The sequence below is a fragment of the Rattus norvegicus genome, chromosome 3 (assembly GCF_021556685.1).
Source record: "Rattus norvegicus strain SHRSP/BbbUtx chromosome 3, alternate assembly SHRSP_T2T, whole genome shotgun sequence".
In the NCBI taxonomy this organism is placed as follows: domain Eukaryota; kingdom Metazoa; phylum Chordata; class Mammalia; order Rodentia; family Muridae; genus Rattus; species Rattus norvegicus.
In genome coordinates this window covers 136,994,821-137,013,122 of record NC_141536.1, presented here as the reverse complement: position 1 = coordinate 137,013,122, position 18,302 = coordinate 136,994,821, and the positions used below count along the sequence as shown (strand labels likewise).

The window sequence follows — 18,302 nt, the reverse complement described above, 5'->3', positions numbered from 1 at the left end:
ATGGACTTCCATATATTGAACTGTACCTGGGTCATAGGATGTAACCTAACTATTTTATCATGGGGAATGATCATTTTGAGGTGTTCCTAAAATCAGTTTGTGAGGAATTTATTGAGTATATTTCCATCAATATTCATGAGTAAAATTTTTCTGTAGTGCTCCGTTATTTGTGGGTCTTTCTGTGATTTAGGTACCAGTGTAAGTTTAGTTTTATAGAATGTATTGGGTAGTGTTCCTTCTGTTTCTCATTGATGAAATAGTTTGAGAAGTACTGGTATTAGGTCTTCTTTGAAGTTCTGAAAGAATTTAGCACAAATACCATCTGGTCCTGTGCTTTTTTGAATGGGAGACTTTTAATGACTGCTTCTATTTCTTTAGGAGTTATGGGGCTGTTTAAGTAGTATATCTCATCCTAATTTAACTTGGATACCAATATTGGTCTAGAAAATCATCCATTTCACCCAGATTTTCCACTATTATGGAGTATATGCTTTTGCAGTAGGATCTGATTTTTTTTAAAAAAATTCTTCAGTTCTGTTTTTATATCTTTAGGTACAGTTCAGATTTTGTCTCTATGTCCTCTAGTTAGTTTGGCTAAGGGTTTATCTTGTTGATATTCTTCAGGAACCAGTTGCTGGTTTTGTTGACTCTTTGTATAGTTCTCTTGGTTTCTACTTGGTTAATTTCAGCCATGAGTTTGATTTCCTGCCATCTACTCCTCTTGGATGTATTTGGTCTTTCTTCTTCTAAAGCTTTCAGGTCTATGTCTTCTAGGTTGTGTGGATTAGGGTTCATTGATGTTGAAAGATATTAAGGACTAAAGACTGTTGATTCTCGTTAATTTTGTTGTTAGAGGTAAAATTATGTTTTTGTAGTTATCTCATTTTAGTTCCTTGTGAAAAGTATAATTTCTTGCATTTCTTCAGGGTATTTCCCCTCCTTGTGTTGGATTTGGAGTTCTATTATTTGCTGTATAGCTGTATTAATAAAGGAAATATATTGTTTAAATTTGGTTTTGTCATAGAATATCTTGTTTCTCTATTTATGGTGCTTTAAAGTTGTGCTGGGTATAGTGGCCTGAGCCTGCATTTGTCTTCTATTAGGATCTGTATGACATTTGCCTAAGTTCTTCTGGCTTTTAGAATCTCTGTTTATAAGTTGACTGTAATTCTGTAAGGCCTGCTTTTATATGTTACTTGATCTTTTTTCCTTACCACTTTCAATATTCTTTCTTTGTTCTGTTTATTTGATGTTTTTCTCCTGGGTGTGTCAGCATTCCTGTGAGTCATGCTGCCTATGAGATCCTATTATTCTGGTGTGTTTGAGTTACTGGGAATCAAGCTTCTTCTAAGTTTTGTAGGAGTGGGTTGGGGATCCAGAGTCCTGGGACCACTCCAGACACAGGTGCAAACCAGAAGGGATGCATGCCTCTGTTTAGGGAATGTTCCTGTGTTGTCCATGTCCCAGAGGAACCAAGCTAGACCCACTATTGGTGAAGATGTTGTGCCTTCACCTGTGTTCTTGGTATGTCACAGTTCCTGGGAGTCAAGCTTACTCTGGATGTTGTTGGAGTGGGTGGGGAGCATGAGACCTAGGTTTGCTCTGGGCACAAGTGCAAACAGGGAAGAGGGGTAAATATTAATTACTAATTGCTTCAGGTAATTTTTCTAGGGACCTCTGTGATACCCTACTATGATCTTCCCCAAGGGACTTAACTGGGGCTAGTATACTCATATTAAGATGTTTTATTCAGCATATACTCTAAAGTATTCAGTTCATAGTATAAAACTAATGATAAGATTCTTAAATTTAATTTAAGTAAATTAGCCTTTACCTCTCAGATTTAAATGGGCAAACTATTGTAAAGAATTCGTGAATTGAAGATAACTTCAGTTAAATAAATAAATGAGAATAAAATTCCATTCTTACCAGTATGCAAAGCACAACCATTTGAAATTAATCAAAGACATTCCTAGGTGGAGAGCTGATTCTGGTATTACATATTAATATTTAAAAATATTGTGGACACTAATGCAAATATTATAATATGAAAATAGTTCTATGTTTTAAAATCTCCAATGCCAAGTTTTAAATAGTAATTATGTGTTTCAGGCAGTGTGTCTTTGGGATTCCCTGATACAATGTACCCAAGCCTCTATCACTAGATGCCAAATGTTTGGCCTAGAAAGATCCTTTAGGACCTTGGGACCTTTGTCATCTACATTCATAAGGGTTTTTAGGAGTCCTGAAAAACTAACACTCTAAGCTTTCCACAATAATGGCTACTACAGTAGTTTTAGCAAAAAAATACTTCTCCAGAAATTTGAGAATTAAATCATTACAGCATATAACAGAAGAGCCAGGGAGGTACACCAGATATTAAACAAGGGCTCAAGAATACCCATGATCTATGATGACAGAGGTAACTCAAAAATGCCATTCAGAATGTTCTGAGGAAAATAAGAATTGAATTTCTACTTTGATTTTCAGGGCCAATAAAAGTTTTACCACTCAGAAAAGCAAAAGAATTCAATATTGGAAAGCAGAGGAGGAGATCCAGATCTAGTGATGGAGAGGTCTAAGCTGAGAAGCCAGACAAGTGGCAGAAATCCCAAATAGTTCTGGGTGAGGTAAAAAGTGTACTATAGGGAATGAAGTTGGCAAGAATCAGGATAGTGAGGTAAACAAAAGAGGATTGCAATTGAAAGGTGTGGTTGAATAGGAGGTTAATCAGATAAAAGATGTGTGCTTCCTGCCCAAGCATCTTGAAACATCTTCTCCTCTGAAGTTCCCCTTTCATATCTGAGAAGAAAATGTACAAAACCCTATGTGGCACACAGCTCCTACTGGCCATCTTTGTCCTGTTTCTGAACTTCAGCCATGCAACTGCAAAAGGAACCAGGGGACCTATGGAAATTTTTAAGAAAAACTTCATGGAAAAGAACAAACTGAATGATGTATATGATATCTTCAAATTTCTTTACAACAAGTTCAGTCATGACACATATCTCAGCAACATAAAAAATCAGTCATTCACCATGAACACATGGGTAAGTACTTCTCCCAGGGTGAGAGACAATGTTGATTTGTCCATGTGTAGTACTATCCCTTTTTTAGTCTATTACTACAATCTTTTCTCTAACCATGCTTACATATTTCCAATATATAATATTCATTTTCTGAAACAGATGGCAAAAGAGGGCCTCATCAGACTACAAATAGAATGACGCATTCTTAGTACTAAAATGTATCCACAAAATTTCATTATTTATACCTGATTTCAAAGAACTCCTAAGAGATAGTATCCAAACACATACCAGAAATCCTGCACAACAAAAAGTACTAGTATACAATGGGAGCTCTACACCTTATTCTGTTTAAATTTGCCGATAGTAAATAGGAACCTATGTGTTTCTGTTTCACAGTTAGCATAAGGTATCCTCTAATTTGTCTAAATGACATTAAATACCAGATGCCAATGTACACTGTTAAATGAATGGCCATGCAATAAGACAAACAGACACACAAACATTTATTATTGAAGAAGAAATTTTTCATACTCTTTCAACTACTTCAGTTTTTTTTGTGTGTGTGTGGGGTGTGTGTGTGTGTGTGTGTGTGTGTGTGTGTGTGTGTGTGTGTGTGTGTCTGTGTCTGTGTCTGTGTCTGTGTCTGTGTCTGTGTCTGTACGTATGTATTGTTTCGGGCCAATATGTCAGGGTATGTATGGAGGTCATAGATGCCTTTGTTTACTTAAATATCTTTTTATATCAATGGAGGTACAGGAAAAATCTTGGTATTTCAGCTTTATTAATTGCATCTTTCCTGACTTCAATCTCTAGACAGCTTAATTCTAAGTATTATTATGGGAAATGAAGTTTCCCTCATACTACTGATTATGAGTTCACAGCATCCTTGTTGATCCTGCCTCCCTTCTGTACGCTATTACATGTGGCCATGTTTGCTTCATCCTCCTCACTGTCATTTAGTGCAAGGGGCTCCTGGTATGTGTGTTTATGTCAATATGTTTTTCTGATTCTCTTGATAATAACAATTTGTATACTTCAGCAAACAATGGAATTTTCTATATGGTAAATATTCCGATCAGGAAAATGGAGAGTCATTGTACTTGCTCTAATAATATCGTACTTATTTCCTTCTTGTAGATGACCACTGACATCTACACCCAGGGCAGACTATGGCTCCTACATTTTCTGTTCAGCTGTGCTTTATGTAAAGAACCTGAGGTAGTTTTCTAATATGTATGTTGAGAAAGATTCCATCCCACAGGGGAAAAAAACGGCCATTTATTCTATGCTAGATACAGATGCTGTTACCCCAAAAAATGACTGACAATGGCAAGACCCCCCCAAAAAAATGATAGCACTCAGTAATGCCATAGACTTCTTAGATGTTAAATGTGCTAAGTGAGAAACTACAGAAAAAGAATTTAAGGGTATATTTCCAAATGTGCGTATGTGTCCTTTATAATAATTCACCATGCAGAATGAGCCAAATTTCAAATTCCATGGAGACCTCTAAAGGAGAGGTAACGTCATCTGAGCAATTCCAAGCATGGGATTCGTAGACTGGTATTAACAAATTAATGTAGATGGAGATTCAACATCTTTTATCACAGTGACCTTGGAATATTCCTGGAGCACCACTTAGGAACTAGAGTCCTAATTTTGAAAAAAAAATAATAATAATACATAGGGACATATGTCCCATGCAACTAGTCACCAACTGTGAAGTATGAACACCTTGCATACTACCTCCTTCAGCAATGTATATACAATGACATACAACTGTCATTAGATTTGTTAGTCAAGGCACAAATACACCACTTTCCAAAACCTGAGTAATTGTTAAAATTATAAAATTACAAAATAGGTAAATGTGCAATCCAACATATAACAAAGATACCTATTGTTCAGTGTGTACCTGAGTCGAATTGTAGACACAGGATAAGCATCACTCCAGGCATAATTGTCCTTACTCATGGTTTCAAAGGACAAATTCTATTAATTCAGCTTGGTGTCTTCCAGGAAATATATCTGACATTCCCTCTGCAATGAATATATAAGTTCCTATTTGTTAACTGCACAAGCAAGTGACTAAAATGCCGAGAGATATGTTAGCATCAGTGATCAAATTTAGAATTGAGACACTCACAGGCTCTATTTATTTGATCTGAAATTTCCCGTTGTGTGAAGCATTCCAAATTCTGCTGTCCACTGAAGAGAGTAAAGTAGGAAAACAAATGAAACTGATGCTCTGTGTTAAATGTAGCTACTAATGGTGATCATTAGCTGATAAAACCAGCCTGAAACCTTTTTAGAGTTACAAAGTGTGACTACCTCTTATCCCAAAATCAATAGGATCATTCACTTCATGCTGCATTCTAAAGCCTTCCCTTCTTCTCAGAGCAGATCATGTACTGGTAATGGTTCTTACCTGTCCTTATGGTTTCTCTTACAGGCTGGTTCTACCTTACTAACAATATTGAAACATGTTAGTCCCAGCCTTCACCTTGGGTGTTCCATTCCTTCTATTTTATAAAGATGTACAAAGAAAAAGGTCCTGAAAATGATCCTGTTGGAAGTTGTGTGTGTGTGTGTGTGTGTGTGTGTGTGTGTGCTCAGATGGCAATCATATTGACATGGATCCAAAATAAAAGTGTTAGCTACAAAAGTAAATTAAAGCATACATGTAAATGAAAATACAGAAGTACACATCAATTTTGCTTTTTTCTTCATAGGGATTTGGTGAAATTGAAGTGGTTAAAACCAAATGTAGAAAGATTGACTCTGACTTCTACAAATGTTCTTTCCAGTGGGAATTCTGTAACATAAAGGTGTGTAATTGGTAATGCCTTGTTTCCTGACAAGTTGGGCAGGGTGGCAGAGGTACTACGGTCATGCATTTGTATAGATATATGGATATTTTGAGAAAATGTGTGTATTGGAGAGAAATATGTAGAAATGTAGTTATTTATGAAGGGATATAGCTGGGGATGAATATACATGAACTTGTGTGTTAGAGTAAGTGTATGCGCACAAATCATAAACTTAAATGTTTAAGTGTCTGCCATTGAATTCTTCATACTGAGCAGAAAACCTTCTGTAAGTTGGTGTTCCTCTCTGGACTAGAAGACCCTTTACAAGGACATTTCCTTTGTAGATGATAATTAAATAACCTGAGTTTCAGCAGCTTTTTATGTGACCATGAAAGAAAAGAGCCCCAAACAGGACAAAGGTAACCAGAGCTGCCCCTTAAACGTTTCCATGTGTATAGAGTTATTTCTGGCCACATCATAACTCTCAGATATAATCCTTTCATTCCCAACTCCACTGAATGGATTTTATTCTTCTCTTTTGTCTTGTTTCCTTCTTCTTCAACAGCACACGATACCGCATAAATGATGACCATAAGTCAATCAGTAGGGTGGGCATCAATTTCTATGAAGATGTGTTATTTGTTATGTGAGGAATAATCCATGAAGCTAAAGAATGCAGAAACAAATGATAAACAAATTAATTACTTTAATTACAAAGGGTTACTGAAAAGAGAAACGTACCAATGGGAAGTGATGCAATTAATCCTGTTCCTTTTCTAAAGCGGACTCCTGGAGTAACAATATACTATATAACATTGCCTGGAAGTGTCAGATGCAGGAAGCTCCTATCTAAACTGGTCAACTGTCCCTTCGAAGAACAAACAGAACAGCTGAAGGTATGAACACTAAGTGACCCCTCTTGTTGAAAGAATCTTGTGAAAATTAGGACCAATGTATAATATCTGAGAAGGGTTCTGTGCTAGTGTTTTATGCTTTTGGCAAGGTATTATAAATGAAGTGCACAGGAAAAGATCATGTGCAAACATTTGGAGAGAGAAAGCGGAGATTATCAATAAATAAAATAGAAACACTTGTTGAGTTCAACCATTCCTCAAAAGTAGCACTGTGCACAGAAGAGGAGGAAGAGTCCATAACAATATTCTCCATTAAGTAGGAACTTTACTACCAAAGGTATGATTGAATTTTTGCTCATTGACAGAATAAAGAGTTTGTGGAGATGGTTGGTTGTCAAAGGAGAGTCTTTTACTCCCAACCTCACCCTCATTTGCAGGGTGCACTTGTAAAGGTCCCATCCCATCATTCAGGTACTGATATGCGGTGGTTATAAGACTACAAATGGTTCATGACCTCTGGCTATTAGCTATCTCTTACTGTTCTGGTTCCAGAAACTAATAGTTTCTGACTTTTGATTCCTGCTGTTAGGGAAGTATTGGGAAAAGAAATTTAGTTACTTGGGTGCTTTTACTTGGGGATCTCTTGATAGACAGTTAAGAGTTTACGAATTCATTAACCTTTAGTGAGCCACAGAAAATGAAAAAGGGTAAAAATAGAGTCAAGCACACACACACACACACACACACACACACACACACACACACATACACACACGAATTTGGCTGATGCCAAACATTCAACTTCAAAAGTGCACACGTCTACATATAGACAAACATGTTAATAATGGAAATTATTAAGCATACATGTGTAAGTATATACACACAAACAGACCAACAGATATACATATATACTATCTAAAAATATAAACATTTTGTGAATAGAGAAGATCCAATAACAGCTACAAACTACACTTTACTTTTCTCTCAGAATTTTATAGCTTTTTAGACAAAAGGTGTTTAAAAATTTACCTCACAGATAAAATTTCAAAGAAAGGAGCTACAGAAGTTTGTAGATAGTCAGTTCAAAGTAGTGTTTCACTTCATAAACTCATTATAAGTTTAAAACAACATTTTCACATGTCCTTATTAAATTACAGTGCACATTGGTAGCATCATCAATGGATATTACCTACAATTAAAGTTTTTCATTGAACTAAAATATCTCCCAAATTTATTTCTCTTCTTACTTTAATTTTTAAAGTTTGTTACATTCATTATAACTAACTAATTATACTATGAGGAGGTGCATGCTCTATTCTTGATTTTAACTTTACTACATCTTTCTAGGAAAACAACTAAAACAATCTCCTTAAATTTCTTTCTTAAATTATTGAATCAAATCAAGAATTCTATAGTCATTAATTCATCTAAACAGCACTATTATTTAAAAGTATGTCTTCATATTAATTTGAAGAATCTGTGTTCAATATTGTGAGATGATGCCCAGAAATTAAGCAGTAATAGTGGCAGGAAAGCAATATCAGAAGTGAGAAGCTATTTTGGGATGGACCTATGCCATTCAGAGCACACAAATCATAGCTATGAAAAATGGTGGGCCATCTCCAGAAAACCTATTTCCTTGCCATCAACCTACAAGGTTGGACCCGTGCACATAAAAGGTCTGCCACATGTTCCTGACTTTAAGCATTCTGGCTGAAATCCTGCTTCTACCACCACATGCTGTCTTATACATTGAGTTCCTGTGATACTACATTCTGCGGAGGCAGCGCTTATCTTCCCAAATATTTGTATCATCTCTTATTCTCACATCAATATTCCCTTCTTTGATTTTTCCGTGTGCCACACTTAATGACTTGTCAATGTCTAGAACTAGATGAGCCCTGACCCTGTGGACTCCTGCATTGTGTACCAGGATTCAGGATCTCATGAGTTCTTGTTTGTGCACATAAAATCTTGTGGACTGTAAACAATTGGGGAAATGATCATTGTCCACTGAAGAGTTATGCTGAATATTCAGGGACCCAAGGACACTGGAATGACCAGTGTATCATTTACATGGTTACCATTTCCACTTCGGTTACCAGGATGATTATATTCCATTTAATTTCAATATCCCTAATGATCTATATTACTTTCAATTTTTAGAGAGAAATATGCTACTTTCAACTGTATCCTGATTATATTGAGCAAAATATACGTTCTGTAAGATTCAATTGTTATACCAAATGAGACTCTGGGACTGACTGGGCTGTTACCCACCACTTGCAGACGTTGATTCTAGTTCTGGACCTCTAATATGGAATCACCCTTCAGTCTGGATGCCAGGAGTCGCAGAGACATGCAGTCTAGTTATGTACACCTGAACAATTGTCTTCATTTTACCTTTCACACACTTCTTTTAAATAAACCATTGTAAGCCAGCCATGACAAACCTATACTTTGCTCAATAAAAGTACTGCCATTCATCTTGAATTGTCTGGGAACAACTGCCTTGTAGGTAGATGGAATCAAATGCAAAGAACCGTGAGGCTCTTATCAACAAGACTGTGTCAAGTATGCTGTATTCTCTGTGATAATATCCACATTTCATAGGCACATGTAGTTCCTTCCGTATAAATGAAGATTCTGACTTTCTACATAAGAAGATCAAAATATAGTAGATAATATTCTATCTCAAGGAAGATATGCACTGTAGTTAACAGAAAAGTTACAGTTACATATAACTGACTCATGTGGTTGTCTAACATTCACAACATCCCAGCCAGCCCTTTGTTACTATCCTTCTATCTATAGCTCAAGGAATCACAGTGAATACCTCACAGGGTTGACTTTGTATCAGATCTGTTGTTTTAAACATTTAGAGGAAAAGAATAATCTCTCTTCTGGATAGGAGAATGTAAAACTAGTGTTCTCTGGGAGAAAATCTCAGGTTGTATGCACAGAACTAATGAGCTAGATAGTACATCCTATATAGTACATATCACAGATGTGTTATATATAAATATGCATGCTGATTCTATTTTTAAATTTTAAGAATTATACATGATCTGAGGATGCTGAAGGGAAAATGTATATTCTGTGCCCATATGGATGTCTAAATTAAAATCATACAATTAAACGTGTTTGAAATATATAAACATCTGTGTATAGCTCCATCTGCACCCAGTGATGAGGCTGTCCACAACCTTTGGATCCAAAACCTGCTGGCAGAGAACTGGACTGCCAGAAGAGCTCTTCCACCTAAGCTCACAGATAAGAGCCCACTTTCTCTCCACTGTCTATCCAAAGAGAGAGCTGCCTAGAGTACATGGTGAGCAGGAGCCACAGGTCTACCTAAGACTCTACAACCCTGTCTCGATCAGCTTCCAGAAGTATGTAGGATACTGGACCCACAAGGCAGATTGTTACAGGATACTTCCCATCTCCATCGAGTCCAGAGATAAGGCTGTCTGACAGCTGTTAAGACCCAAAACCTGCCCACAGAGAGCAAGTCTCCAAAGAGTTTTCACACTCTTAAGATCAGAGGCTTATAGGCTTACAAGTGCACATAAGGTACAAGATCCACTCAGAGACAGCAAGACCAACAAACATCAGATATTACCAGATGATGAGAGGCAAGCACAAGAACCTAAGCAACAGAAACCTAGACTACTTGGCATCATCAGAATCCAGTTCTCCCACCACAGCAACTACTGGATATTCCAACACACTGGAAAGGAAGATTTGGATTTAAAAATCACATCTCATGATGATGAGAGATGTCTTTAAGAAGGACATAAATAACTCCCTTAAAGAAATATAGGAGAAACTTCTTTATATCACTCATGTCCTGAGAAATAGGACACTATTTTGATTAGTTCAGCAAAGAAGAGAGTCAAAAGACATACTCACTCTGGATAGCAACAATCCATCACTTGTGTCTTGGAGAGTAAAAAAGATAAATAAGTTGAGCACTAATTATTACTTCGTGATTTATGACTGTGAATGTAATCAGATCATCTGCCTTGATATCCTTCTGTTACTTTTTATGTGATATGTGCACTTGGACTGAGAGGCAAAATAAACCCTTTCTCTCTTAAAAAAAAAGATAAAGAAAAAAAAAGGAAAGACAGGAGAACACAGGTAAACAAGTAGAAGCCCTTAAAGAAGAAACACAAAAATACCATAAAGAAAGACAGGAAAACACAACCGTTGGAGTTAACAAGAAAACCCCAATAAAGGACTTAGAGAAAAGACTGAAGGACATGAAGGTGTTTGTAACCCTATAGGAGGAATAAAATATCAACCAACCAGATGCCACCAGATCTCACAGGGATTAAATCACCACCAAATGAGGGCACATAGAGGGACCCATTGCTCCAGCCAAATATGTTGCAGCAGATGCCATTGTACAGCATCAATAGGAGGAAAAGTCCTTGGGAGCATCCTAGTAGAAGCAGGGAGAGGAAGAGGGGATATGGAACAGAAGGAAAATAGGATAACATTTGAAAAACCATTATGTAATTGTATGAAATATCCGACAAAAATTTAAAAAAATCTGTGCATATAATTATGTATTAATATGAATATATCATCTGTCTTACTTAATTGTATTTACTGTAATAAATGAGCCAGTCTCTTTTTTAATGCAGGTCTCATGTCTTACTGAGTTCCAGAATCTCCTGGGGTCTACTAGGTTTGCAGATAGCAGTTGCTGCACTGCTATTTACATGGATGCTGGGGATCTTAAATAAGGCCCTGATTCTTGTATTGCAGTCACTTAACCATTGAAAGATTTCATCAAGCCTAACATCATGTTTCATGCAGTTGTATGGAGAATTCTCTCCACTAGGGAACAGTTTGTCCTTACTGGTAAACACATATTTATAATACTCTAGACTTATTCTACCTTATCTTTTTTTTAAACCTGGAGATGGTGTCATATCTGACACTTTGAGGCTCAGTCAATAAGGATGAATCCTTATTTCTCCTACAAATCACTATAGCCACAATGGGAGAAATTTGATCCCATTCTAGATGTTTACTCATACACTTAAGTGACATACAGAACTCAGCAAAACACTTATGTTTAACCACTGTGCATGAAGAATGTCCTTAGCACAGTTCTCAGCTAGTAATGACATTGTATTAGGTAACAGAAATATAGACAAGGCCAAAGAAATCTAAACAGGTAAACTGTAGTTTCACAATAGATGTTAGTATTTTACTTCAACAACATTATCTAATAACATAAAGTGGATGCATTATCTAATAACATAAAGTCTAAATATTATTTCAAAGAATAGATTTAATACAAAAGTCTATAATATTCTAATGTATTAAATTTGAACATTTATCTGGTAATGATTTTGAAGCTATAAACAGGATACAGAAAATTAATAATGGAGGACAATCAAAGTTGAAGTTTTATTTTTAAAAGATAAGGATGAACCAGATCCCATAAAATTACTTTCGTTTTCTCAAAGTGTTTCAGTGTGGTATGAAACGTCATTTTACAATATTAGAACTTCATAACTGAAGATAATATATGCAAATTTACCATCTACCATTTTGAATTGTTTTTAAGTCCTGCCTAGAAATCAAATCATCCATGCTCATGCTTGTGCATTTTCATGTTCCTGATTGCTTTGAGGGTTTAGAACAACATTACATATCCCTTCTATTATTACCAATTGAATATCTAATATAGCCACTAGTGACACATAAAAGTAGATTAAGATTGAGGGGGGGAAATATTACTGTGGCTACCATCTTCCACTCTACTAATTACTTGATCAGTACCTTTAATCAATTCTGGTGATAATATCAGAATGATAGTACCTTCAAGAAAGTACTCAGAAGAAAAAAATAGATAAAAGTTTTCCATGGTACTAAAACAATTCTCAGTCACATATCATGCTCTAATGGTACTTCCAGTTCTCATTCATTTTACACCACTTCAACATTGATGATATCCTCTGAGTCTTTCATCTCCCCTAGGCATCCACATGAGATATTGATAACTTTCAAAATTCCAATCGTATATATAATTTTCATGTATTTTCATGACACTCAGATGATGCTACATGGCTTCTGAAGTACTGAATCCTTATCCCTGTGTGGTTGTACATGTTATTGTATATATAACTAGGTGTGGGCATGATATTGGAAAAGTCAAGGAAAATCAGATAGGAAAAGAAGACAAATATCCTGAAAGTTGATCAAGACTTACTTTGCATAATAGCCCGATATACTGAGAGATGTGTTGATAGCCTGGAAAGGATAAGAAACCAGGAAGTGACTCACTGTGATTCCTTTTGCTATGTTTTTTTTTCCATCTTTATTAACTTGAGTATTTCTTATTTACATATCGATTGTTATACCTCTTCCTTGTTTTCAGGCCAACATCTCCCTAACCCATCCCCCTTCCCTTCTCTAAGGGTGTTCCCTCTCCATCCTCCCCCCATTACAACCCTTGCCCCAACAAACACTTTCACTGTGGGTTCAATCTTGGCAGGAACAAGGGCTTCACCTTACACTGGTGCTCTTACTAGGCTATTCATGGCTACCTATGAGGTTGGAGCCCAGGGTCAGTCCATGTAGAATCTTTGGGTAGTGGCTTAGTCCCCAGAAGCTATGGTTGCTTGGCATTGTTGTTCATATGGGGTCTCAAGCCCCTTCAAGCTCTTTCAGTCCTTTCTAAGATTCCTTCAATGGTGGTCACATTCTCCGTTCAGTGTTTTTCTGCTAGCATTCGCCTATGTATTTGCTGTATTCTGGCTTGTCTCTCAGGAGAGATCTACATCTGGTCCCTGTCAGCCTGCACTTCTTCATGCATCTTATCTACGTGGGTGGCTGTATATGTATGGGCCACATGTAGGGCAGGCTCTGAATGGGTGTTCCTTCTGCATCTGTTCTAAACTTTGTCTCCCTATTCCCTGCCAAGGGTATTCTTGTTCACCTTTTAAAGAAGGAGTGAAGCATTCGCATTTTCATTATCCTTCTTGAGTTTCATATTTTCTGTGCATCTAGGGTAATACAAGCATTTGGGCTAATAGCCACTTATCAATGAGTGCATACCATGTGTGTTTTTCTGTGAGTGGGTTACCTCTCTCGGGATGATATTTTCCAGTTCCATCCATTTGCCTATATATTTCATAAAGTCATTGTTTTTGATAAATGAGTAATATTCCATTGTATAGATGTACCACATTTTCTGTATCCATTCCTCCGTTGAAGTGCATCTGGTTCTTTCCAGCTTGTGGCTATTATAAATTAGACTGCTATGAATGTAGTGGAGCAGGTGTTTTTGTTATATGTTGGGGTATCTTTTGGGTATATCCAAGAGAGGTATAGATGTGTCCTCAGAGGAACCTCCTGACTGATTTCCAGAAGGGTTGTACCAGTCTGCAATCCCACCAACAATGGAGCAGTGTTCCTCTTTCTCCACATCCTCACCAGGATTTGCTGTCACCTGAGTTTTGGATCTTAGCCATTCTCACTGGTGTGAGGTGAAATCTCAGGGTTGTTTTGATTTGAATTTCCCTTTTGACTAAAGATGTTGAACATTTCTTTAGGTGCTTCTTAGCTATTCATCATTCCTCATCTTTGAATTCTTTGTTTAGCTCTGAACCCCATCTTTTAATAGGGTTATTTGTCTCCCTGTGGTCTAACTTCTTGAGTTCTTTGTATATTTTGGATATAAGGACTCTATCTGTTGTAGGATTGGTAAAGATCTTTTCCCAATCTGTTGGTTGCCATTTTGTCCTAACCAGAGTGTCCTTTGCCTTACAGAAGCTTTGCAGTTTTATGAGATCCCATTTGTAGATTCTTGATCTTAGAGCATAAGCCATTGGTGTTTTGTTCGGGAAATTTTCTCCATTGCCCATGTGTTCAAGATGTTTCTCCACTTTTTCTTCTATTAGTTTGAGTGCATATGGTTTGATGTGGAGGTCCTTGATCCACTTGGACTTAAGCTTTGTACAGGGTTCCTTAAAGTTTGTATACTCAACATCAAGAATACAATTAGAACCATCTCCTACTAATGAGATTATGAACCATGCTTATAGCAAATTTACCCAAAATACTGGATATCAAAACACAACAGAAAAGCAAGATTTAGATTTAAAATCACATTTTTTTGATAATGATGAAGGACTTTAAGAAAGACATAAAAAACTCCGTTAGAGAAATGCAAGAAAATACAAGTAAACAAGTAAAAGCCCATAGAGTAAACACAAAACTCCAGGAAAGAATTATAGGAAAACAAAATAAAACAGGTGACGGAATTGAAAATGGAAAAATAGAAAGATTAAAGAAAGCACAAAAGGAGACAACCCTGGATATAGAAAACCTAAGGAAGAGCCAAAGAACCACAGATACAAGCATCATCAACAGAACACAAGAGATAGTAGAGACAATCTCAGGAGCAGAAGATACCATAGAAAACAGTGACACAACTGTCAAAGACAATATAAAACACAAAATGCTCCTAGCCCAAAACATATAGAAATTGCAGGACAAAATGAGAATATCAAACCTAAGGATAATAAGTATAGAAAACAGGAAGAGTTCCAACTTAAACAGCCAGTAAATATATTCAACAAAATTATAGAAGAAAACTTCTCTAACCTAAAAAAAGAGATGCTCATAAACATAAAAGAAGCCTACAGAGCTCCAAATAGATTGGACTGGAAGATAAATTCCTCCAGTTGCATAATAGTTAAAACACCAAATGCACAAAACAAAGAAAGAACATTAAAAGCAGTAAGGGGAAAGGGTCAAGTAATACATAAAAGCATACCTATCAGAATTACACCAGACTTCTCACCAGAGACTATGAAAGTCAGAAGATCTTGGACAGATGTGATACAGACCCTAAGAAAATATAAATGCCAGCCCAAGTTATTGTATCCAGCAAAACTTTGAATTAGCATAGATGGAGAAACCAAGATATTCCATTACAAAACCAAATTTACACAATATCTTTCTACAAATCCAGTCTTACAAATGATTTTAGATGGAAAACTCTAACACAAGGAACAATCCTATACCATACAGACAGCAAGAATATATTTTACTTTCAAGGAAACCAAAGGAGAGACAAACAAACATAATTCTACCTCTAAAATGAAAGTAACAGGAAGTGACATCCCCTATTTCTTCATATATCAACATCAACAGTCTCAAATCCCCAATAGAAATACATAGATTAACAGACTGGATACGTAAAGAGGAGCCAGCATTTTGCAGCAAGCAGGGAACACACCTCAGAGACAAAGATAGACACTGCCCCAGAATTAATGGCTGTAAAACAAATTTCCAAGCAAATGGCATGAAGAAAAAAGCTGGACTTGCCATTCTAATATCAAATGAAATTGACTTTAACCCAAAAGTCATTAAAAAAGATAAGGGAGGACATTTCATATTCATCAAAGGAAAAAACAACCACGATGAACTATCAATTGTAAATACCTCTGCTCCAAATGCAAATGCACCAACATTCATAAAAAAAACCTTGCTAAACTCATATCACGCATTCCATGTCACATAGTAGCATAATAGTAGATAATAGTAGCAGATTTCAACACCCACTCTAATCACTGGACAGATCATGGGAAGAGAAATTAAACAGAAGCATATAGAAACTAACAGAAGTTATGAACCAAATGGATTTAACAGATGTTTATAGAACATTCCGTCCTAAAACAAAAGGATATAGCTTTGCTCATCACTTCATGGAACCTTCTCTAAAACTGATCATATAATCAGTCATAAAACAGGCATCAACAAACAAAGGAACACAGAAATAATCCCACGCATCCTATCAGATCTCTACACTCTAAGACTGGTCTTCGATAACAAAAATAATTACATAAACCCCACAGATACATGGAAGTTGAACAATGTTCTACTCAGTGACAACATGGTCAGTGAAGAAATAAAGAAAGAAATTAAAGACTTCTTAGAATTTAATGAAAATGAAGATACAACATTCCCAAATTTATATTATACAATGAAAGCAGTACTAAGAGGAAAACTCATAGCTCGGAGTGCCTGCAAAAAGAAACAGGAAAGAGCATATGTCAGCAGCTTGATAACACACCTAAAAGCTCTAGAACAAAAAGAGATAAATAAACCCAAGAGGAATAGAAGGCAGGAAATAATCAAACTCAGAGCTGAAATCAACCAAGCAGAGATGAAAAGGATTATAAAAAGAATCAATAAAACCAACAGCAGATTCTTTGAGAAAATTAATGTGGTAGACAAGCTGTTAGCCAGACTAACCAGAGGTCAAAAAGAATGCATCCAAATTAACAAAATCAGAAATGAAAAGGGACACATAACAACAGAATCTGAAGAAATTAAAAAATATACATCAGATCCTACTACAAAAGCCTATGTGCAACAAAACCGGAAAACCTGGAGGAAATGGACAGTTTTCTAGACAGATACTAGTTAACATTTTAAATCAGGAACAAATAAAACATTTAAACAATCCCATAATTCCTAAAGAAATGGATGCAGGTATTAAAAGTCTCCCAACCAATAAGAGCCCAGGTCCAGATGAATTCAGTGCAAAATGCTATCAGACCTTCACAGAAGAACTCATACCAACAATGACCAAACTATTCCACAAAATAGAAACAGATGGAGTACTAAGAAATTCCTTCTATGAAGCCACAATTACTCTTTTACCAAAACCACACAAAGACCCAACAAAGAAAGAGAATTTCAGGCCAATTTCCCTTACAAATATTGATGAAAAAATACTCAATAAAATTCTGACAAACTGAATCCAAGCAGACATCAAATCAATCATCCTTCATGATCAAGTAGGCTTCATCCCAGGGATGCAGGAATGGTTTGATAATCCATCATTGTAATCAACTACATAAACAAACTCAAAGATAAGAACCACATGGTCATTTCAACTGATGCTGAGAAATCATTTGACAAAATTCAACACCCGTTCATTATAAAAGTCCTGGAAAGATCAGAAATCCAAGGCCCATATCAAAACTTAGTAAAAGCAAACCAGTAGCTAACAACAAAGTAAATAGAGAGAAACTTGAAGCAGTCCCAGTAAAATCAGGTATTAGACAAGGTTGCCCACTCTCTCCCTACTTATTCAATATAGTACTCAAAGTCATTGCCAGAGCAATCAGACGCTGAAACGAGGTCAAACAGATACAAATTAAAAGGAAAGATATCAAAATGACCCGTTGCAGATGATTTGATAGTGTACTTAAGTGACCCCAAAAGTTCCACCAGAGAAATAGTTAACCTGATAAAGAACTTCAGAAAACTGTCGGGCACAAAATTAATTCAAACAAATCAGTGGCCTTCCTCTACTCAAAGAATAAGCAGGCTGAGAAAGAAATTAGGGAAATGACACCCTTCACAATAGTACCAAATAATATAAAATATCTTGGTGTGACTTTAACCAAGCAAGTGAACAATCTGTATGACAGAAACTACGAGTCTTTGAAGAAAGAAAGTAAGGAAGATCTTAGAAGATGGAAAGATCTTCCATCATCATGGATTGGTGAATTAATATAGTAGAGATGACCATTTTGCCAAAAGCAATCTACAGATTCAATACAGTA

At 36.2% G+C, this 18,302-nt stretch overlaps 1 protein-coding gene across 2 annotated transcripts in view; it reads left to right on the top strand.

Moving 5' to 3' along the window:
* The window catches only part of P22k15 (cystatin related protein 2), a 33,136-nt gene extending 23,304 nt beyond the window's left edge, over positions 1-9,832 (top strand). The window contains exons 2-5 of one of the 2 annotated variants that reach the window (XM_087651040.1): positions 2,491-3,050; positions 5,762-5,857; positions 6,622-6,735; positions 8,860-9,186. In XM_087651040.1, the coding sequence (XP_087507166.1) occupies positions 2,814-3,050; positions 5,762-5,857; positions 6,622-6,735; positions 8,860-8,943 (531 nt within the window). In that variant the 5' untranslated portion in view covers positions 2,491-2,813 and the 3' untranslated portion in view covers positions 8,944-9,186. Of the gene's footprint in view, positions 1-2,490; positions 3,051-5,761; positions 5,858-6,621; positions 6,736-8,859 lie in introns of those variants that run through there. The other variant, NM_199266.2, reaches the window with a different exon arrangement.
* Positions 9,833-18,302: the final 8,470 nt, after the last annotated feature.